Source organism: Semicossyphus pulcher, unplaced genomic scaffold (genome assembly GCF_022749685.1).
Source record: "Semicossyphus pulcher isolate SPU_LCO1_2020_fin unplaced genomic scaffold, fSemPul1.0.p SCAF_8, whole genome shotgun sequence".
Classification (NCBI taxonomy): domain Eukaryota; kingdom Metazoa; phylum Chordata; class Actinopteri; order Labriformes; family Labridae; genus Semicossyphus; species Semicossyphus pulcher.
In genome coordinates, this window is record NW_027211759.1 from 14,293,934 (window position 1) to 14,316,804 (window position 22,871).

At 42.0% G+C, this 22,871-nt stretch overlaps 1 protein-coding gene across 1 annotated transcript; it reads right to left on the bottom strand.

Moving 5' to 3' along the window:
• Positions 1–1,886: 1,886 nt before the first annotated feature.
• LOC138613077 (disintegrin and metalloproteinase domain-containing protein 10-like) lies at positions 1,887–22,620 on the bottom strand. Its single transcript, XM_069686655.1, has 16 exons — positions 22,484–22,620; positions 20,145–20,295; positions 15,683–15,801; positions 15,387–15,545; positions 14,733–14,833; positions 13,050–13,199; positions 10,609–10,701; positions 10,344–10,527; positions 9,164–9,327; positions 8,858–9,041; positions 7,109–7,256; positions 6,838–7,021; positions 6,622–6,730; positions 6,290–6,510; positions 6,067–6,193; positions 1,887–4,903 (listed from the first exon to the last, which is right to left on the bottom strand). Exons 1-16 carry the CDS (start codon positions 22,548–22,550, stop codon positions 4,689–4,691), a joined length of 2,376 nt encoding a protein of 791 aa, XP_069542756.1. The 5' UTR covers positions 22,551–22,620; the 3' UTR covers positions 1,887–4,688.
• Between the last annotated feature and the right edge of the window lie 251 nt (positions 22,621–22,871).

Here is a 22,871-nt window from a genome sequence, read left to right on the forward strand (position 1 = left end):
ACGGGAGATTCTTTGCTCTCACTGTGTTTCCAGTCTTTGTTTGTCAGTCTGCAGGATCAGCTGCCGATCGGAGCGACGTGTTCGCTGCCACTCAGTCCAGTCTGCAGACCGGGGGCCACTTTTACAATCATGCTTTGTCACCGCACACAGAGAGACAAAAGGTGCTCCTCCACGCTTATCGGCTGTGACGTCAGCTCCTTGCACAGAGCTGAAACTGGAAATGTAGAGCAGGCTTGGTGACGTGGTCATCTCTGCCGGGATGTGAGACACAGGGTGACATCAGCTGGAAGAGAAGTGTCAGAAAATACACAGCAGCATCAGTTATAACAATATGCAACATCCTGCCAGCGTTATGTTGGAAATATTGAACCTGATCTGTTGTCGTGGGTGACTGTGGCCCGTTCATGTCACAGCCAGCGAGTGCAGCTGAGGATCCACATTGAAAATCAATAGCAGGCCACATTCCACTGCATGTGCATCACTGGCTTCCACGATCTCACATACGCGTTCCTGTAGGTGTTACATCATCACACTCATGATGAGGAAACAGGCATCAATACTTTAAAGGTAAAGTGAATGAGTGAGGCGCTCTATGTGGTGCTGATGGTGGTCACTGGCTGCTCAGAAACCTCCGGTCACGAACACTTCACGCACAGCAGCTGCTCCCTCTGCTGAGGACGCCCATCTACTGCACTCGGCTCACTGAACATGATACTTTACAGGCGTGTGACACTCATGTGCTTTGTTTAAAAGTTATCAGGAACAAAGATGTTAAGCTGAACAGAAGTTGTCGCTACATTTTTGGACAATTATGTTTTAAAGCTGTACTAAAGGGATTTTAAATGATATATCAATTAAGTGGCGGGACTTACAAGATGTAATTAGATGTAAAATATTAGTTGCTAATAAATGCTAATGCTAATACAGACTTTCTGCAAGACATCAGTCAGAGATCTTTTTGAGGCGCCAACAGCAAATAAGTGAGCAGAGTTTCCAGATTAAGACAATGTTGATGCTTGAAGAAAGTCTGTGACTGAAAGTTCGACTCAATAAATTAATCTTTTGCAGACAAGTGTATGTTTTTTTCTAAAAATGTCGGTAATTTCTTAATATATTAATTAATCTTTTAATATGCTTTAATCCTCATTTATTTTCTCTGCATTTAAAGGAAACAAGCATTAAATCACATCAGGCTAATGTGAATAAATTAGCTCCTGGGGGATCCCGAGGCGTTTTCAGGCCAGGTGGGATATACAGTATAATCCCTCTGGGTCTGCCCGGGGATCTCCACCCAGTTGATGCGACCGGAAACCCTCCACATAAATAATAATAAATGTTAAACAAAAAGCTTTTCTAGTCTTCTGAACACTCAAAGCACTTCACACTGCATGCTGTTCAACCCACTTATACCCTCCCTCACTCACTCACTGATTGCGCTGTATCTTAGGAGAATCGATACGCAGACACGTAGAGCCGGGGTTCGAACTTGCAATCAGTGGACGACCAGCTCTCCCTCGTAAGCCACAGCTGTCCCCCTGCTGAGCCGCCCGCTCCAGCACCTCCAGTGTGCCGCCTTTACGTGGAGAGCAGCGATCTTTCCTGAATGATCAAAATTAAAGCAGCAGAGAAAGAGCAGGAACTCATACTTCCCATAATGCAACAGAGATTTCTTAAAACTTTAAATCACCGGTATGTAACATAGACTGTGCTCAAAAAAAGTTTCTGATGACACCATGCCGACTTCCTCCTGCAGAACACATTATACAAGTGGAGTGGTACTAAATGCCTACGCAGTACACCTCTTAAACATACATAGAAATGTAAACAATGCAGACTGCACCACGGGACCATAAGAAGCCACAGAGAGCACACATCACAGACAGTAAACAGGGGTCTATTTTATTTTGAACGAGTCTTTTAATTAATGCATTTCAAGTACTCCAAAAATTACATCTCTTTGCACAATACAATTTGAAATCTTTTTTTTTTAGTAAAAATGTTCAAAGTGAACAAAAATTTCCGATACTGTATAAAACACAGTGAACATTAAAATCAGACAGTAGTATTACTTTTTAATCTTGTGTTCTTTCGGCCTACATCACCTACGACATTTCAACTCAATTTGGACATTTTCAGTGCACGTTTATCTAAAAACTCTTTTTTTTTTTACCAAGACTACGAAATTAAAAAGAAAGTAAATTTACAGGCATTATTCTTCTGCTCTTCTACCCAAACCATGCCACAGGATAACGAAGACAAAAATGAGAATGTAACATTGACTCCATCACCCTGAATTGTTTTTACCATTTGACGATGGTGGAGAAAAGTATCAGAAGCAAACTCCATTTCAACTAGCACATAGAAGAACATAAATAACTTAGCAGAAAGGAAAGTTTGTCACATATGAACATCTTTGAACAACTTACTCTGGAATTAGAATACAAAAAATGGAACAGATGTATCAAAATGTAATTTTTCATTTTCAAATGAAATGCAAATTTTCGAAGTACTGTACAAGTTTACATGTAAGTTCTCCAGGCGTTGCGGGCGTGATCCGGCCTGGGCGATGAAATTTAAAAAGAGCTCCGTTTTGTACAGACATGAGAAGTTTTAGCAACCGCCTGACCTGCCTAATTCATCTGCCATGTGAGATAAACTGTTGACTGTGAGACACGTTATTTTTAAAGTCCCCTCCAGAGCACATGTGTGACTATAACGACCATCAGGACAGTGTTGTAGGATATTAGTTGTGATTAGTATTGCATGCATTTAGAAAGAAAAATGCCAGGATCAAATAAAGTCAGAGCACACATAAAAAAACATCCTTGTGAATGTTGATGCAAAATGCCCAAGTTGTTTTTTGTCTGCGCCCAACTTCCCGCCCACTCACCAAATCCTATTTGTGGGTGAAATGTTTGCACAGTAAATAAATCCAGGAACATCATGACCAGATTATGAAATCCTCTCCGTGTTACCCCTCGCGCTGTGCTGCAGTCGAGGGGAGGAAGAAAACACCTGAGGTCAAACAAATCCCTTCTCTCCTTCGTTTCTTCCGTTTAAAGTGGCTCCAGAAGCTTTACAGGAAGTGCCTCCTGCGTTTTAGAAAACCGTTTTAGATTAGCCGCAGAAAGTCCCCCCCCCCCCGGTGCGCCGACGGCCGCACTCATGAGCTCTCAAGGGGATGATGAAATCTGACCATGATATAACTGCAGGTGAGTTTCTGAAGGTAAATCAAAGAGCAGCAGCTTGTCTCCTGTGAAACTAGTGAACACACTGAGGAATGTGTGAATACCGTGACAATACTGCACCGCTCCTTCAGCTCCCTTTAAGACTAACATTAACAGCTGTCAACGTAAATAGTGTTGAGTGACGTACAAATATTACAGACCTTGGTCAATTAATAGTCACATTTAATAAATGTGTCTGCATGCCCACATTGAAAAGTTCTTAGATTCGCTATCTGAAGAATAATAGAATGATTTAATCTTACAATTATTTTTTTTTGTACATCCACACCGGAGTCATTTTTAGATTTATTTCCACACTCATGTAAACTAACTCTGTAACATGATAGACTTTAACTTCTAAACTAAGCCACAGCAGCCTTCGCTTTCCCTCGTCTTCATATCGGAACAGGTAGAATCATCATCATCATCATCATCAGCTTCAGTTAGTGGTTATTCATTCTTCATTATCAAAAACAAAAGAGACAATAAAAAGGTGTACCAAACTAGGCGATCTTCCCTTTCTGTTCCCATGACTCCTCACGTCATCTAGCTTGTTACACAACATGAGCGAAACAGGATGTTAGCAAGACAATAATAAAAAAAATAAACGATGTAAAAGGGGACCTCGAACAAAGAAGGCCTGAAAAGTGGGATATGGTGATCTTCAAATCCGAAATCTAGCAACCTAACGATAGTGACAGAGATCCACCTGATTGGACGACTGCAAAGAGAACTCGATGGCGTCAAATCCTCAGCGACGTCGCCGTCCAAGGAACTCATCACGACCATCATTCCTTCAATAATGTGTTAATAGTCCTGAGAGCACTAACCGAAAAATCAAAGAAAAAAAAGTGAAGAATTACACATTTACAGTAGAAGAAATAGTTTGTTTTCACTTATGATACACTAAATATGTACAGTCACATGCAGAGGACTGTCTGCACGAGAGACCGGAGCCTGTGTCTTTTGCCGTTTGACATGTGTAAATCACAAAAGTGCCGCGAATCCCCACTGAGTGTCTCTCATTCCAGGCTAGAATGGCGAAAAAAGAAACAAAAAGAAAAAATAGCACGGAACAATTCACCAGCAGCCACGGGCGTGTCACTCAAAGAAGACGTTGCAATAAAACAAAAACACATCACAGAATGTACTAAAGCTACACATGATCCTTAACTCCTTGGCACTCCTTAAAAAGAAAAAAAAGAAGAGGTGGAAAAAGATGCTAGATCACACTGCATTTGGAAATGGCTGATGGTCGAGTCCACTCCTCAAAGAGCCAGTCGAGTTGCTAGATAGTGTTTTCTCTTTTTCCCGTGTCTTTTTGTCTGTCGATGGAGGATGATATGATGATGACTAACAACCATGTCAGGCTTTTCTTTGGATGGAGTGACGCTTTTGTTTCCCACTGTAGGCACAAGGAGGAGCCAAGGCATTGGGGGGAGGGGGGCAGGCTGCAGGGTCTCAGCGTCTCATCTGGCCCATCTGATAGTTCTCTCTGGGCTGACGGTGGTGCCTCTGGGGCTGCGCCGCCCGCTGAGGCTGCCTCTGAGGTTGCCGCTGGCCGCCGTGCCCTCCGTGCCCGCCGTGTCCTCCGTGCTGGTGGGCGTGCGGGTGCTGAGACTGGTGCTGCACCTGGGAGTTCGCGTGCTGCTGCGCTCGCCGCCTCTTCAAAGTGCCTGTCAGGAGGAAGGCAGTTAATTAAGCTGGTTAACAGACAGTCTGTGGGTTTACTCGAAAGTAAATCACGCCCAAGTGACACTTTGCAAACACAATGATATTAAAGTCATCTCTCACAGTGTGACAGCGTTTAACAGGCTGTGAAGTATCAATTTGGAGGACAAAATAAGGATATGAGGAAAATGTAGCACTAAAACGTACAAACAGAACATGAAGCAATTTTAAGCAGACGTATAACATCACTTTGCGTCATCTTTCTGCAAGTTCGACATAGTAGAATCTGTATGCAGGGACGTGGATTCCCGGGAAGGCAAGTGTTCTGGTTTGCGTTTGAACTACGCTTGTAGTCCGAGTAATACTGACCAATCACGCATCAGCAGGCTGCGGCGTAATGACATCCCTGCTCCCATCAGCGTCATCTGACGACTTTTTAGCCTCTTATTAATCTCTATAAACAGACATCTACCCTTGTAGCTGTGTCACGAAAGCCGTTCAGAGTTCAGATTTCCCGACTTCCTTGAATGCATCAGGTCGATCCGACCTCCTCTTGAGGACAGACCTGACAAAGCTTGAATTTTTACTTCTTACTGATCTGTATCGTGATGTTGAAATTTCGGCGAAGGTAAGACTCGTTAATAACAAGTAAATCACAAGAAAACGTTTTCTCTTTCTGTAACAATGAAGCACCAGAAAAGGAAGTCTTGACGGGAAGTCGTTTGGCGCTTACTGCCCGGCACGTTCACCGGTGTCCCCAGAGGCTGTATCGTCTCAGACTATAGCCAGTAGTAGTGCAGTGGTTGCATTTATGTTGCAGATTTGAGCATATTTAAGTAAAGGGAATATTTTCCCCTTATGCACTGCCTCTGTTATGGTAGACTATTATACTTTTGCCTTTTGTGATGCTGACACAAAATGCTGATTTTCATTAAATATATGTGAGTGGTCCCGAGGCGAGACCAGCTGAGAACCACTGGTCTAAGACATCCAACAACCTGGACATTTTACCTGCACAAAATCCTTCAAAACAACAATCTTGATGCTAAAACTTAACCACATGCAAACTAGTTTTAACTTTAAATACATGAATTTGTCAAGCAAAGTATTTATAACAAAAATACACCTCAGTTCTCTGGTGATTACTTTTGTACTTTTCCGGACTCACCTGGAAGGGGTTTGGGAGGGGGGAGTTTGGGGTTACTGCTCGGAGTGTGCACGCTGCAGATCTTAATGAAGCCAGCCATGAGCATGATGAGAGCGATTCCCATCAATAACACTGCCCACCAGTGGGCCTGGAGAGGAGAGAAGCACAAGCCCGATCAACACAAAACAAAACACTTCATGATAATAACTTATCATCAAATCAGAATGATGAAGTGGATACGTACCACAATCCACTCTGCTATGTTCTCGTAGAGCTCGGGGTTGAAGATGGCCTTCTTCAGCCTGGCTAGTGGTCCGTCTGCGTCCACCAGGCGGCACTTCATGAACACGTCGCAGTAGCCCTTGAAGTCGTTGCAAGGCGAGCCGGCTGGCAGCGTGGTCACTTTCTTATTGAAGAAACGGGCCAGGCGCTCCGATCCTGTGCTGCTGCACGTGTTGGGATTCACTGTGGAGATAAAAAATACAGTCGACAGTTTGAATAACAATGACAAAAGTTAGGCACATCTTTGTTTTAAAAAAGTTCCTATAAAAAGGTGGGAAATGGTAAATGACTCACTCTTCTCCATGCAGCAAACGTGACAAAGCTCAGTCTCGTCCTTGCCATCTTGGCTGGCACACGTACACGCCTCAAGTCCATACTTCTCACAGATGGAGCCGGAGCAGCCCTGCGGGGGAGGAGCACGAGGACAGGCCAGATCAGACACTGACTGCTATGAATATAAAGTTGCTATAACAACCAGATCCTCCAGGTGTGAAGTCTTCAGCCACTTACTCCGTTGAGGCAGACTTGAGTCTCTCCGTGGCAGGCGGTGAAGTTGGCCTTGGGCTCAGACGTGGGGCACTGGGCGCTGACGCCGTTACACATGCCCTGGTGAGCGCACTCCGAGTCCTCCCTGCACTTCTCGTTACGACCCTTGTGGGAGCACTCAGCGGTGCAACAAGGACCCTGGCTGGGGCTGATGGGAAAGAGAAGCATTCAGTTAAGAATGATCACAAATATAGAAGAATATAAATGATCAGGAAACAAACTCATGAGCACGTACCTGCAGACTTTGTTGGGCTTTAACTTGCACTTGTTGTCGCCCTGGTTGGCGTCGTAGCAGCACTGGTCTCTGCACTGATCGCTGTAGCCGCAGTCGCACTCCTCCCCGGGCTCCACCAGGCCGTTCCCGCAGATGGGCTGGCCAGACTCTGTTTGTGGAAGGAAAAACAAACATGGAGTTTGTTTCTAATAAACTGGAACATTTTGTTTGATTCGTTGGTTATTGTAATGAGACATTTACTGTGTAAACTGTCTGATTTCTCGTACACTCTCCTGCCTCAGCACAAAAAGCAAGCAAATATTGGTCTGATGACGTGGAGTTACTACAACTAGCTGGGAAGAAAATCAAATCAATTCAATCCATTACACCATGATAGTCTCTTCATTAGTCTGAGGAAAGGCAAATATGTAAAGCATTAAGAGGGGTACCAAGCCAGTGTTAATGAGCTAAAAATAGATTGCTGGTCATAAAAACTCTGTCGACACTTATGTGTTGTTCGTTAACGAGAAAAGACGGGACTAAAATGTTCGTGGTGTGCTGTCGGACATTCAAAATCAGTGTTGTTTTCCCCCCACTGTGCATCTAATCTGTCTGTCAAAATACAAGCAGTGCATTCCTGTAACTGGGTACAGGTTGGAGATAACAGGTATCACAAGGGTGGTTATGAACTTTCTCTGTTAACTTACGCTTACAGAATCATCTGACGCTTCTTCTGCACAAAAAGGAGCGATCATCGGCTGTCTGCTAGTATTTAATGAGAAGCGATGATAAAACGTCAACTTTAGATTAGGGATATGTCGATATTCGGCATTTTGACGCATATCTGCATCGACCTTTTTTTTAAATATAAGAGATCAATTTAAAACTGAGTTATTTTGGCTCTGATGCATATGCTTAAAGGCATTTAAACAAAGTTAAGTGTTGGAGTTTGTATTATTCAATATTTTGACGCCAATATTTTCACTTTTACTACAAATGAATATCGGCTTCAAATATCGGTTATCACCCTCCTTGACTACTAATAATTGGTATCAGTATCGGCCCTGAAAAAACCATATTGGTCTATCTCTCCTTTAGATGCTGTGTCCTGATCGTTCTTTTACTGTTTGGATGATCTGCTGAAATAAAAGTGTTTTATATTTCCTGAAGCAAACAGGCAAAAAGGAAAAGGGGAGGGCGCTATTTATTAAAACTGGACTAAAATAAATATGAAAGGTAAAATTGTAAAAATGTAACTAAAACTAATAAACATTTTCATCTGAAGACTAACACTAAATATAAAATAGCTGCCCAATTTAACACTGTAGCAAGCCTACACACGACATGTATAATATATTTCCCTCTCAGTCAACATGTAAAGAATCTGAGCAACATGTGTGCAAAATAATGAGGCGTTTTGTGCATGCCAATCATTTGGTTTGATGTTATAAAGTAGTGGGTTTAAAAATACTGTGTTTTTATGCTTCTAATTTCACAGTAGTATTAAGTGTGACACGAAAAACGTAATGCCAAATACTTTCAGTAAAAATAACACTGGACTGCTGCCTAGAATACTTTCAAAGCTAATAACAGCAAATTAGTTGGTGCATTTCTAGTTGCTTAAAATAAATCATTAACTAAGGCACTGAGATTTAAATCTCACACACTCATCAGAACAGGAACGCAGAATCAGATTAATACTGTGGTTTGAATAAAAAAAGTTGCATGTTAAGATTGAGTCACAGGCCGGACGAAAGCAGTAAAACGTACCGACAAAACAGTTGCTCCTCTTCTTCTCCAGCACCTGGCTGATGTTCCTCACGCTGCAGATGGAGAACTTGTTGTTGTTCAGCTTGTCTCCGGATGTAGCTCGTGCATACATGATATAATTGCCCTTCTCCTTCTTGTCCTGGCTCTTGGATTCTCCAGGGGTGCACTCAGATCCAGAGTCGTGCTGAGAGTGAAAGAGAGTAAGAAAAAACACCGGTTAAAAGAAAAAAAAAAGGGACAAAAGTTTAAGAGCCTTATAAAATCCGTCTTGCCATGCGTGAAATGTGGCACGTCTAAGGAACTCACCGGGGAGCCAAAGTTGTGTCCTACTTCATGCGCAAAAGTGATATGGGAGACTTTTGGAGGTACGTGGGAGGCATAGTTCTGTACAGTGATTATTCCTGTGTTGAGAGATTTCTTTTTTCCGTCTGAGTACAGCTTACTTTTTTCACAGATGCCTCCGGAGCTCCCTGGTAAAGGAAAAAAGCAGAAGTTGGAGCAAACTGTCTTACAAATCGCAGCTTAAGAAAATGATGGATTTTACTTTTTGAAGTGGGATAATCTGATAAATGTTAGATTTTGTTTCTCATCACTGAGACTCAAGACACACATTTCTTACTAAGGTATGTTAAATGTTTTCAACAGGGCACTTTTTTACTTTAAAGCTTCAAATTAAGACAAAAAGCGAAGAAGACATCTTTAATGCCGTGTGACTTCCCCCAGTAACAGAATGCAACCGAACCTTTGGAAATCACATCAACATATTGTCTATGCCATAGACTGTATAAAAAGATGGACGACATGACAGCTCCCTGAAAGTGAAGCCAAAACATTTGGAGCGCCCCCTGCTGACCGGCTGCAGTATAGGTCATAAAGCCCGCCTCCTCCATGTTAACAGATGGGACATGAGTCAAACTATAAAACATGGTTTCTGTCATTGTAGTTAGTTCTTATCGGGCTGATTTATGTCCAAGTGTTCATTTTTCTGACAAGTTAATTTTTAATTATTTGATGCTATAAAAAGGATGATTGACAGCTCTGTTGACAATCTGTTCTGGATTAGCAGAGCAGACGAGGAATGGTGAGAGGAAATTGAAGTTTCCATATCTGTGAACGTCTGCTTCAGACCAACACAAGAAGCTCTTCTGCTGCTAAATACGCCGATGTGCGGGATCCTTGCTGTTTTTTTCGTGAAGTTAAGAGTGTGCGCAACTCTGGCTTCAAAAGACGCCACAGTCACAAGATGTACAATCTGCATTTGTAATCCTTAATACAACCGACACATTTTCCTGTTGTAGCTGCATTACACAGAGCAGACAAACCCGTTATAACGTTAATCACAGATGCTTTAGAATGCTAGGACTTATGATCCCCAAGATTATGTGCTTATAACCCAGTAAAAGGATAACATGTGTTATGATGGTTTAAGAATGTCAGCATCTGTTTGTTGCTGACCACAGATAACATTCCAACTGTCTTTCAGTACCTGAGGGGGCTCCAACCCAGGCCAGACCCAACACCCCGTCATCAAAGTCCCTGTCGGTGAAAACATAAGCCAAGCAGTAGTCGTCGTGGTTCTGCTCCGAGTTCAGCTCCAGAAACTTCTCAACACCAATGTTGGCAAAGCGGAACGGGTTGGACCGATCCCTCTCGTCATTGGTTGTGTTGATCTAAACAAGAGAGTGGTGATGATGAGGTCAGAGGGAACAAGTGGCCCGAACCACAATAAAAAACAACATCACAACACTTACCCTGATCCTCTTCACCATGAAGCTGATGTTGCGAATGCCCATGAAGTCTGTGCCCTGATAGATGGCGTCGATGGCTTTGACGTGACTGGAGATCTGGAAGAGTGACAGAAGAGTTTTAACCACAACCTGAATGTAGCGCACACATAATAACAGGTAAATTAATGTTACATTCAATCTTGTTGAGAGTTGGATGGCAAGATTCCTGTCACTCTCATGCTTAAACTGTAAATATGAAGCAACTTTTAGCTTAGCTTATCATAAAGACTGAAAATATCAGGGAACAGCTAGCACGGCTAAATCCACAGTGGTAAGGATCTTCTCATTGTCATCTTTGATCGATCTCTCTCCTTTGAACGTCACGTTAACCACATCACAAAAACTGCCTTCTTACATCTTAAAAACATCGCCCGTCTTCGCCCCTCCCTCTCCTTCTCAGCTGCTGAAACACTCACGCCTTCATCACCTCACGACTGAAACAGCATCCTCTACAGCACATCCACCAAAATACTCAACAAAACTCCGCCGCCGGTCTGCTCACCCACTCTCCCACCAGAGACCACATCACCCCTGTCCTTCAAAACCTCCACTGGCACCTCATTTGACCCAGAATCCAGTTCAAACTCCTTCTCATCACCTACAAGGCCCTCCACAACCTAGCCCCCTCCTACCTCACTGAGCTCCACCACCACCACACTCCCACACTCGCAACCTCAGACCTGCCGACGCCAACCTCCTCACCTCTCTCACCCGATCCAAGCAACGGACTTCTGGGGACAGAGCATTCTCGGTTGCTTCCCCCTCCCTCTGGAACTCTCTCCCCCTACACTTCAGACACTCTCCCTCACTCCCCTCTTTCAAAACCACACTCAAAACCCACCTATTTAAATATGCTTTTAATCTGTGATCTCCAACTATGTCGTAACTTTTTTTTCCCTTTATACATATACTGCATGTATTAAACTGTCATTTCTGTACTTTGTTTTTCACTGTATATGCTTTACTGTCTTTGTTATTATATAATAAAACGTATTATTATTATTATCATCATTATTTTAGGAATGTAACGATACCTCGCGATGCAGTTAAAATCAATACATATAAGTGACGTATCAAATCGATGGAATGAAGAGATGAATCAAATACTATTTTTCAAACAGCAGAGGGCGCTATCTGCTTTTGGCTTCTCTTGTTCAACGTCATCACGTCTTTTGCGCCTGAGGCCGAATAGAGGAGTAAATAAATAGTTTACCCGTCGCAATTGTGATAGGCGCCTGTGCAATTGGTTTTCCACGACTGATCAGCAGGAAATGTCAATGTGATATCTTTTTAGTGCAGCTGTGTCCCAATCCAGTGGCTGCATCCTGTTTTGTCAGCTGCATGTAAACTTTTAGCACGCGATGCTGCTGCTGCTGCTGCTGCCGTCACATGCAGTGTCGGCTATGTTACGCTTTCAGGGCTTTTCAGTTAGACGAGTTCAGTTAAACAGCGACACCTCGCCCTGGTGTTGGTTAACGCTGTGGCCACATAAACGGAGCGGACGAACCGCAGAGTGTTTCCTTGTAGCAGCTGCACCCGCAACAAACACGGCGTGAGGTTGTGTGTTAACAGGAAGTAGGAGACTTGAGCCTTCGTTTCCCAAAGTTACCGTCACCAGGCTTCTCACGCTGATTAAATTGAAACATTTGAACGCCGTTAGAAACGGTAGATGAAATGCCGCCCACAGCACTGTTTGTATTTATTGTATAAAGAAACGTGTCACTCCACCTGAACTCTCTCTACTTTTATGCGGGGGTCTGAGTTGGTGGACCAAGAGTGTTAAAAGTAGGGAGGGGGGTTTATATTTTGTGTATTTTCAGAAATGTCAGCTATTCATGCACCACACTTAGACAACATGGTGGACTAAATTTACATCGTAAAAAGTAGCGTAAAACCAATGGCCACTAACGCAGCATAATATACCATCATGCATTGCGCTGAAAGAAAAAAGTGCAGAAAAATTGAGATTAATGTCTGAAAATGTTTAATTTTTCTGCCGAGTTCACTCCTCATACATAATACTCCTAGCGATTTAATGATTTTGGAAGTGACCTATATTTTAATGGATATAACACATTTTTGTCAGTTGTTGCCGTTTGCCCTGTACTTCCAGCCTCTGCGTATGTTAAATTGGAAATTGGACACCAAGCATTACACTCAATAAACAACCCATATTTTGAGTGATATTTTTTGTTCCTCTGTTGTAAGCGTTATGACTCACCAGTTGCACTGAATAAGAGGTGTTATTATTCCACAACTAATTGGCCTTTACACCCTTCTATGTTACTGTTGCTTTAAAATATGCCTCTCCACCAACATCACACACAAATCCTACACACTACCAGTGGAAATCTAATCCTTAAAGCACCACAGGAGGATGTGTCAGCTGAGTAACAGTGTATTACCTGAGCGATGACAGCCTCTCTGGTCTTGTAGTACTTGTAGAAGAGGTGGTCGGTCTGAATAAAAAGCTGGCAGGTGTTTTTCTCAGCCTGGGCCATCCTCTTCTTCCTCAGGAGCACGGGTTCATTAAAGCCGCTCTCAGAGTGGAGCTCCTGGTGTGAGCAGGGATGGAGAGGAGGATAGGCGGTTAAATAAAACATATATATATCATTTTCTACCAAACAGTGGATAAATAAATGATGTCGGGTATTTTTAGGCTGTGGGCACGAAGAGCCTCTGAGGAACATGTACTGTACATGTGACTTAAAGAACTAATAATAGAGTTTTTCTATGGGTTCACGTGGCACAAAGGAGCAGTATCCACACTTAACAAGGCAGACTTAATTTCCCAGTTACCCCTAAGGAATAAGCTATAGTTTCTGATGCCATTCCTTTAGGCAGAGCAATTCTCTTTAGTAGTGCAGTTACACCTGAATCCAAATATGTCTCTTTCCCAAACCAAGCTTCAATTCTGCACTTTTATATGTGAAAACTGATACTTAGGTTGGTTTGGTGGTTTGTTTTACCTTTTTTATGACTTCTGGATGTGGTTGTTATATAAGCCATTGACAGGCATCTACCACACCCACACTAGGGCTGAACAATTAATTGAAATGTAATCGAAATCGCAATACAGCCTGCTGCGAATTTCAAATTGCATGTGTGTTAAAATTTTAATTTAAATCTTGTGTTGCAGAGATGCTCTGGCCAACACATCACACACAGACGAAAGTATCAAATATGTCGGTACAGATCGTGCAAAAATCACACCATAATCACTAATTCATATTTTTCAATGAAAAAGAGAATAATGATGTAAAAATGATCATTCTCTTTAATATCGCAAATCATAATCGCGATACGTCAAAATAATCGCAATTTGATATTTTTTCAAAATCGCCGAATCCACACACGCTTTTATAATTTGTTCATGTGCTCTGTATCTTTTTTATTGTTGTGTGAAACTAACAAACTAAACCAAAGTGCAAAGATGTATTCGTCACCACAACCCCAAAAATAATAATGTCCCTTTAAAAAAAGACGTCATAATTTTTCCTTAGGCCATGACACTATGGAATCAGTTTAATAAAATCTATTGCAAGAAGGTCTTGATGCTTCTTTATTAATACATAATGTCAATAAGGTTAAAGAGGGGCCCTTTAAACATAAACATAAATATAAGTCAGGTCCTCTGCAGCTGTAATGTTGTGTTTGGTTTCATGAAATACCCCCAAAAAGAAGACGCATTTTAAATAATAAATGTGTGTATTATGTGGAATTATTCTCCATATGTTATATATGTATAAAATGTGATAAACTCCTGGCCCATCTGTTACTGTTGGTCTGCAAGGCCCGGTGTTAAATTACTCTTTAAATCTAAAAGGGAAACCTGCCGGAACTACAGCATAAAGGCCTATTATTAAGTGTGTATATACTGTAAGCACGGTATAAAAGAAAACATTTTTCCTGCTCCTAATTCATCCTTTTGACACCCATCAACCAAGTTGTAAAAGGCTTTTCTCACACATCAACTAAACAAACAGACTTAAAAAAGCCTCCGCGTGGACCTCTGACCCTGACTTAAAACCACACTCTCCCTTTAACAGACGCTGTCGGGGTTTCCTGCGGTGTGCGGATGAGTTCACCTTGGGTGGCTCCTCGGCAGCAGAGGATTGGTACTTCTTCATCCTTTCAAACACCGAGCTATCAGCACAGCCTCCCTCTGGGCCGTACTTGTGCGGGTAGTCTGAGTGAGAAAGGCAGACACAACACTGTCAGGATTATGGAAGACAATGATAGCTGCTTAACCCCCTGAGTCACTCTATTTCTGGAGCTATTCATGATCAGCTAAAGGATGTACTTACAGAACACTTCAGCCTAGCTTTGCTATGTGAGCTGTTACTTTCCTGTCCTTCTCATTAGCAATTCATCTCACATTTGAGTTTAATTTCCCCCTCAGCCACGTACTGTATGTACACAGATGATTTTCAAATTAGGGATGCCAGAGTAGTGAAGTAAGCTCGGTGCTCACTATCAGTACCAACATTGTAAAGTCTGCTAAAATGAGGCAGTAGCCTGAGAGAAAGATCGTGTTATTCAGCTAATGAGCACCGCGGGTATCTCTGCTCCCTGGAGGGCGATCGCACCAGCCTGCCTCCAACAGCTCATCTGCCCTATCCTCGCACCTTCACGATCACACATTTACATACACTGTACGTGCATCCAATTACACATGCACTGTGATTACATGAAAAAGGCTTGTCAAAGTGTTTGTGTAGCTGAAACTGCTGGGGACTCACGTATGTCGTCTTCGTGATAGATGACTGAGTGGAAAGGCACGTCTTTGCCCCCCAGGTACCTCTCAACAGGCTCCACGTAGTAGTTGCCGTGGTAGCTCTGAATGAAGCCCTCAAACTTACCATCCACAATGGCGCCATGAGTCATGGTACCTTTCTCGCCTGGGAATTCAAATCGCAGAGGCGTCAGGGGATTCACACAAGATCAGGCATTTACTCTCAGAAGAACATAAAACAACACAATGAAAAGTGTTTTGGATCACATCACTGCAGTGATAAGATGAGAACAACAATCTTACCATATATTTCTCCAGTGTAGATATGAGAGGTATCATATGGAACCTCTTGTCCCGAAACTTCCACCTTTAAATCTTGGGCAAACAGTTTGGTATCCCTCTTCATTCGTAAATTAAAATGCCTGAAATCAAAGAAATTAAAACCATAAGCATGGGTAAAAACAAAAGACACATGAAAGTGATGACACAGTATACATATAAAGCCTGACAGATGTATCGTGCTGCCAATACTGGACTATCACAAACATATTGGTATCGGTATGTTATTCAGAAAGAGCTGATGTGAGAACATTTTGTGCAGAACAAATAATAAGAAGAATAAGAAAAAAAAGCTTGTTATTATGTAGGAAAGGTCAAATAGTTTCAGGGTTCCCACTCTTTTTACGAAATAATTTCCCAGGACATTTTCCAGGAGTTTTTCCTACAATACGGGACAGAACTTGCTCTCAAATATATCATTTACCGGTAGGCCTAGTACTGACACATTTAACCCCAGTTTTATTCCTCCTTATTTTGATGATAGAGCGGTCACGATGAAGTGTCTCAAGCCCCTTTTACACTGCCAGTTCAAGGCGGGATTATTACACCTGTCATGTTCTGTCTTCTGTGTAAAACGCACAGAGGCGCAGTGATGGAGCGAAGTCGTTCATTAAGCCTACATCTATCCAAGTTACACCTGAAAGGACATAGCAATGTATTGAAAAAAAAAAGATGATAAAATTCAAGTGTCATACTTTTCTATCGTCTTTCAGTTGGTTAGAAAGCGTCTAAAGGCGGCGATCTTACATCACTCGCAGGACTCGATTTTGAATGTGACAGCTCTGGGAGCCCCGACCGGAGTTGAGGCGGCAAACTTGTGCCGAGTGAGGGGCTAAATTAAATTATAATTTTTCCAGGACAACATTAAATTATTTCCATGATATTTGGTCATTTTAATCAATTTCCAGGTGTTTCCAGGACTGGAAAACTAGTCTCTAAATTTCCAGATTTTCCAGGTTTTCCAGGACGCGTGGGAACCCTGAGTTTGTCCAGCAGAGTGCGATCTGACTCCCAAGCCCTGTCTGCAGCACATGTACCAAATCTAACCCTAACCTAGAATCTGCTGACGATTAAGGGTGGGACAAAATATCAATATCGCAACATATCGCCGTGACGACTGGTATGCAATTATCGTATCGCTGGCACCAAATAGATATTTTATCTTCCTGTCAATTTGCGTCACCGTGTCATTAGCCCTTTTAACACTGCGGTTCCGCCTCAGGGCCGTAATGAAGCTCCGTCGTCATGCAGCCTTTGCCATTTTACATTGGACCAAGCAATGCTGGCGTAAAGCTGCCCCAGTGTGGGTGTGTTTTTTTGTTTTTTCAATTTATACAGAACAAGACAATAACATAGAAACATAAACGTAACGGGGTGCACCCTCTCTCTCTCTCTTTTTTATCTATCCAGTCTTTTCTACCCTGCCGGGGTCACGCCCCATCCTTTTTTCGATTTTCAGTCCATTTCTCCCAGCGTTGTTCATGAGTCCGTGCTTTATTCTTCAGATAATAAGTCAGTCTTTCCATGGAATATATTTCTTCTTTTATGCCCAACCACTGTGCAGGGCTTGGGGGGGGGACACTTTTTAACCAGTTCCTTGTGATTGCCTTTTTACATGCAAGTATCAGGATTTTGAAAAGATAAATGTCATTCTTTTGAATCATGTCACCAGAAATCAGGCCCAGGTACACGTCTCACGGGCGTCTCTGGGGATCTTGTAATGTCAGATTTTCTCAAGAACCTGGAGAACCTTGTCCACAAGTGTATTTTCATACATAACCAGAAAATATGGCATTCATTTCACCACACTGTCTCCAGCATGGCAGCTGTGTACCAAATTGTTTATATTTTATTTGGGGTGTTACAAAGAAGCACATACATTTTTCCACGCAAATTCCCTCCACCTTGTCGAACTAGTGGACATCTTTTTTTACACATAGAATGCCAATCACTCTTTGACAGGTTAGTAATCAGTTCAAGTTCCCATTCAACTTTACATATAGTGAATTACATCTATACAATCTAGAGACAATCTTTGAGGGTGTGTTTTTGTGTGCACCGGTCAATATTTCAATCACCTCATTCCCAGTGTTTGTTTTTACATGGCATTCCGGCGCTGCAGAAGCAAAACGTGCGTGAGGTGTAAACAAACAGCGCATGCTTCAAATACACACACATGGCTCCGCTGTTTACACAGACACCCCTTCGCCTCTGATTGCCTCCGATGGCGGCTCAGAGGCGGAGCGACTTCACCCCACCATTCCACATGTGTGTGTTTTACATAGAAGACGGAACGTAACAGAGGTGTAATAATCCCGCCTTGAACCGGGAGTGTAACAGGGGCTATTGTTTAACTCAATTTGTGTCAAAATCTGTGAAACTGCAAAATGGCTGCAAAATAACATTCACTATATCAGCATCTATATCTGTGCAAGGTTCCCTTCTAAAATCAGTATCAGAAATCCTGTATTAGCCCGGCGGTACAATGTAGGACACAGTGTTTCCCACACTGTGTGAAGTTTGTTTCCTTGATTTCCCAAACCTGTCTGCTGATATTATTCCTGTCACACAGTTTGCACCTATGGATTTGGCTGTGATATGAATTTACCTCCGTTTGGAGGTGAGCAATATGCACCCAGCATTTGTTAAAAAAAAAAAAGGTGAATGCAAATTGAAGAGGAAATAGAACGAAAGGGTGAAATGGTTTGACAGAGAGAAAACATCTAAGCTGTTTCCTGTTTCACAAGGAGAGCTGCAGTCTTTATCCAGCGAGAGAAGGAACACAAAATCAGGACATCTTGAAACAATGCTGTTTTGTGTTGAGCAAACATATGGCAGGGAAACAAAGATGTTACAGTGGAACCTTGGGTTTCATGTAACACCTACACAGTAGTCTTATTGTATGCTTGTAATGTGTGTAAGCTACTTTACTGTGGGTCGCGCACAGCAGTTTAATTAACTGCGAGAAAACAAAGATCTTTGTAAATTTTAATTAGATAAATCTGGTCAAACTTGACGCGATGGCTCACAAATCTGGCAGTGAACGCGCACAGGACTTATTGAGCTACAGTTGGTTTCTGTTTTGACTTAATCTCAGGGGAGAAATGGGAATAGGTACATTGAAATTCTATCTGAGAACACGCTCAAACACAAAACCAGAGACAGGAAGGTAGATGCGGTGCAGCAAATTAAATTTAAGAACTTGCGTTGCGTCTCCAGCTTTGTCATGAATTCAAAAGAAAAGCAGCTGACACGTTCTAGCTTTTCAGAAGAACAGACATTTTTCTTCTGTGTGTTTGTTTGCTCAGCTCTCATCGTTCTCTTCCCTATTAAGCAACATCAGAGTTTGGGAACAGCAGGCCCTGCTACAGGCAGGACGATAAACAGCCTTTGCCAAGCTCCCAGCCAGATGGTCTTGACTTTGTCATGGAGAGTGTAGAGATTTTCTATCAAACAACACCACCTCTTCTAGATGCTGGACGAAAGACCATCACAGGGACTATATGTATCCATCCATCCTCTATTCGTGGAGGGGATTCCCACCCAGGCATCACGTGTGCAGAAACACCTGGTCCCTCACAGGGCAAATTAACACACACTCAAACACATTAACAGTTTCTACGTCACCTGGCCTGCAGGTTTTTAGATAGAGGCAGGTAATCAGAGCAAACCAACGCCAAGGATGCAATAAAGTGCTGTAGTGCTGCAGGAATGCCCGCTTCTACAAACCTTGTTCTTCAGGTGTAAGAAAACATGTTCTTTTAGTACTGACACCTTACAAATTTCACACCTTCGTGATATAATTCACTGCGATGCAAAAATAATCATTCCATTTATTGTTGAGCAGATAGCAAATGTGATATCATTTTCCCCACACTCTGCGCTTTGACTGCAGCTAATAATCATGACAATTATCAATTAATCTTGAGATTAATCTCTTGAAAGAAATGAAAAATGCCTGTTACTATCATCTTGTTACTATCATCCTAAGCTTAAAGTCATCTATTCAAAGAGCTGCTTTTGTCAACCAACATCCCCATATGCAAATATAATCTACTGAGACATGCCTGATGTTTTTACGAGTTAATAATCCAACTTATGAATCATTTCCGCTCCAAAGAAGATCATTAATACGACACAGAAAAAAGGCTGGATTTTGAAATCCATCCTCACCACCGAGTCAGCGGCATTCTCCTGACCGAGTCTATGCTTTCACAACACAGGATTAAATTAGACAACTTTCAATCACACTGCAAATCTCCGCTCCAGCTGACCTCCATTTTTTCATCATAAACAATGTAGGCATACGGGATGAGCTTTGAAAATAAAGAAGCAGACAGGTAAATAAAGAGAAAGATGAGGGCGACATAAAAATAGATCCAGACAGAGTTTCCATTCAGGTTAATATGAGGAAAAAAAGACAAACCTTCCATGGGCGTGGAAATCTAAATGCAGGAACTTGTCTTCGTGAGAGAGCGCCCTCTTGGCCCTCTGATGCTTGCTGTGCACAAGCTCTGTGTCGTAGGACAGGCCTTCATAGTGACGGATGTACTTGTTCAGAGGATTTCTATAGTGTCCTGTGTGAAGAGAGCAGAGAAACTCCTGTCATCAGCAAGAATAAAAGTGAAACTTCAAATACTGTATACCCTCACAGAATCAAAATAAAGACAGATATACCAGCTGTATGGATACAGTCATTCATCTAAAGTTGTACATGTATGTAACTGTATGAGAAATGTGTGCATATAGATGTGCCTGAGCTCATTATTGAGAACTTAACCATAGAAAATTATAATAATTCAACTTAAAAATACACATATAAAAAGAGAGAAAGTGCACTGCAAGATTATGGGTTGAAAATGATAACAAGTTCATAAGCTTGTAACAACCTTGGTATCAGCATGTCTGCCACACTTGGTGGCAGTTAGACTAAAATGCTTGTTTTGAATGTTTGAAATATATTTCAAGAGTTAGATATTCCGAATTTAACTCACTTGGATGACAACAGAGTGTTCGAGCTCAGTTTTAGGGTAGATAACTTAGGCATGGTGCATGTTTAGGCTAATTTAGGTGCACAAAAAATGGATGATCGGGCAGATATTTGACAGGCAGGATTAATGAACTGACAGCAAACCAGTGCTGTCTGTGGTTTAAAATTCAGCTAAATCCATTCAAGTCAAATGGATGCCAGTTCCAGAGCTGTGCTCAACAACAGCCCTCAGCGTCACACCATTATTATTTCGCCACCAGAAGAGTGGGTGGTGGGCTCTGAGGAAAAAGATTCTCAAGCACCTCCACCCATTTCACCAACTGTTTCACACTCAAACGCAGAGCTAGAAAACTAGTAATTTTGTTGAGGCCATGTAAGCCCCAATGAAAGCCACTATGTTTTGATGTTTACACAGCACGCTGAGCATACTGGCGTATCTGTAAGATGAAATAACATGAAAACCAAGAGAGAGAACTGTCAGTAAATACAGTAATTAGTACTGTCTGACAGGTAATTATGCCCGACTAGTGAAGCATAAATTACAAGATTCAGTTTATCTATGTAACATAGATGGTTAAGTAGACCAGGCTTCAGCTACTTCCCTGTTCATGTGAATGATGAAATATTTAGGCGCTAACATTAAATATTTCAGTGAGGTGACTATGAGAAGAGAAGGCTTTGACTATTCTAAAACATTATAATTTCTCAAGTCCTACAACAGATGAAAAAATAAACATTAAACAAATACAATGATACAAGATTCCTAGATTTCTCTGATCTTTCTATACCATCAGAATTATTAAAACATCCACACAAAACAACATAAGATTGATAAAGTTACTTCTCAAAGCACAGCCTTTGCATCTGTTGAGGTTCTTTTTACCACATCAAATGGTCTTGTTGTGTGGAAAGTTATGGTTGGTACTTTTGACAGTTGGGATCCGGCTTCCGATCAACAATATTACGATCGTCGAATATGAATATGAACCCTACAACTGACTTTTAAATACCTAATTTTAAGCCCAACAAAGCTAATTTTGTTTTGGTATATAAATTGAAAGCCCAGCATGAAGCAGGTGTATGGTGCCCTAGGTACCTAACATAACTCAACATAGCATTTTATAGAGGGAAATTTCGTTTCTATAAATATCATACAGACAATTTACTTAAAAATATACTAAATAAGGAGCATTGCTGCTTACAACGCGTTAGAGGACAGTGAGACCAGTATATGACTTAAACTTGATTGAGGCAATCACAGAGGCAAAAATATTCCGGCAAACATGAAAACTTGTGTCATACAAATGGCAAACGCAGACGTGGTGTCGGTGACATACAGGCAGCAGCTGACTTTACTATTTAGGACGAAAACCGTCTCGTTAGCGGCTAAACTGTTAGCTAGCACAAAGCTAACTGTCCGTTCACCCAGTCGGCATCCCCGTCTCCTCATAACAATGGCTGTCGGCGCTATTCGCACGATAACAACAAAACCGAGCCAAAGCTGACAATAAAAACGGTGACAACACGCAGAAATAATTCAGCAATATCGGATTATTTCAATCAACTACACGAATCCAAGTCAGCTTTTACGTTATGTATGATTTGTAAGCCTGAACTAATACGGCAAAAAGGGTGCAGTCCTCTTCATAACAAGCAGGCCCTGCTGCTGATCCCCTCTGTTAGCTACAAGGCTATCAGCCTTTCTGCTGCTCTCTGCCGCTGCTTCATGAATTCAACATAACTTGAAAGGTTTTCTCTGAAAACGTCTCACTCACCTTGGGTGTCGTTTAGTAAATACACGAAGAGGAAAACTTTAAGAAGAAGCATATCTGCCAAATCCATTGTTAGAGCATTGATGCCGTTTTCACTTTATTGTCCTACTTAGATAGGCGCAGACGCCCTGTGTGTTTATTGCACCTTCCTCCTCTCATCGCCTCCTCGCTCTCCAGCGTCGTGACGTCAGACGCAGCCCAGCTTGGGCATCCCTTCCCCCAAATGCATCCATGATGAAGGCCTGCATACATTACAGCACGCCCATGCACAACACCAACCATTCCTGGGTGTCGTGTATGGAATCTGTACATGTTTTTCCACCATTACATGCATACCAAAGAACAAACAGGAAAATAATACTTAAATTGTCCTTAAATATTTCAGCAGGGT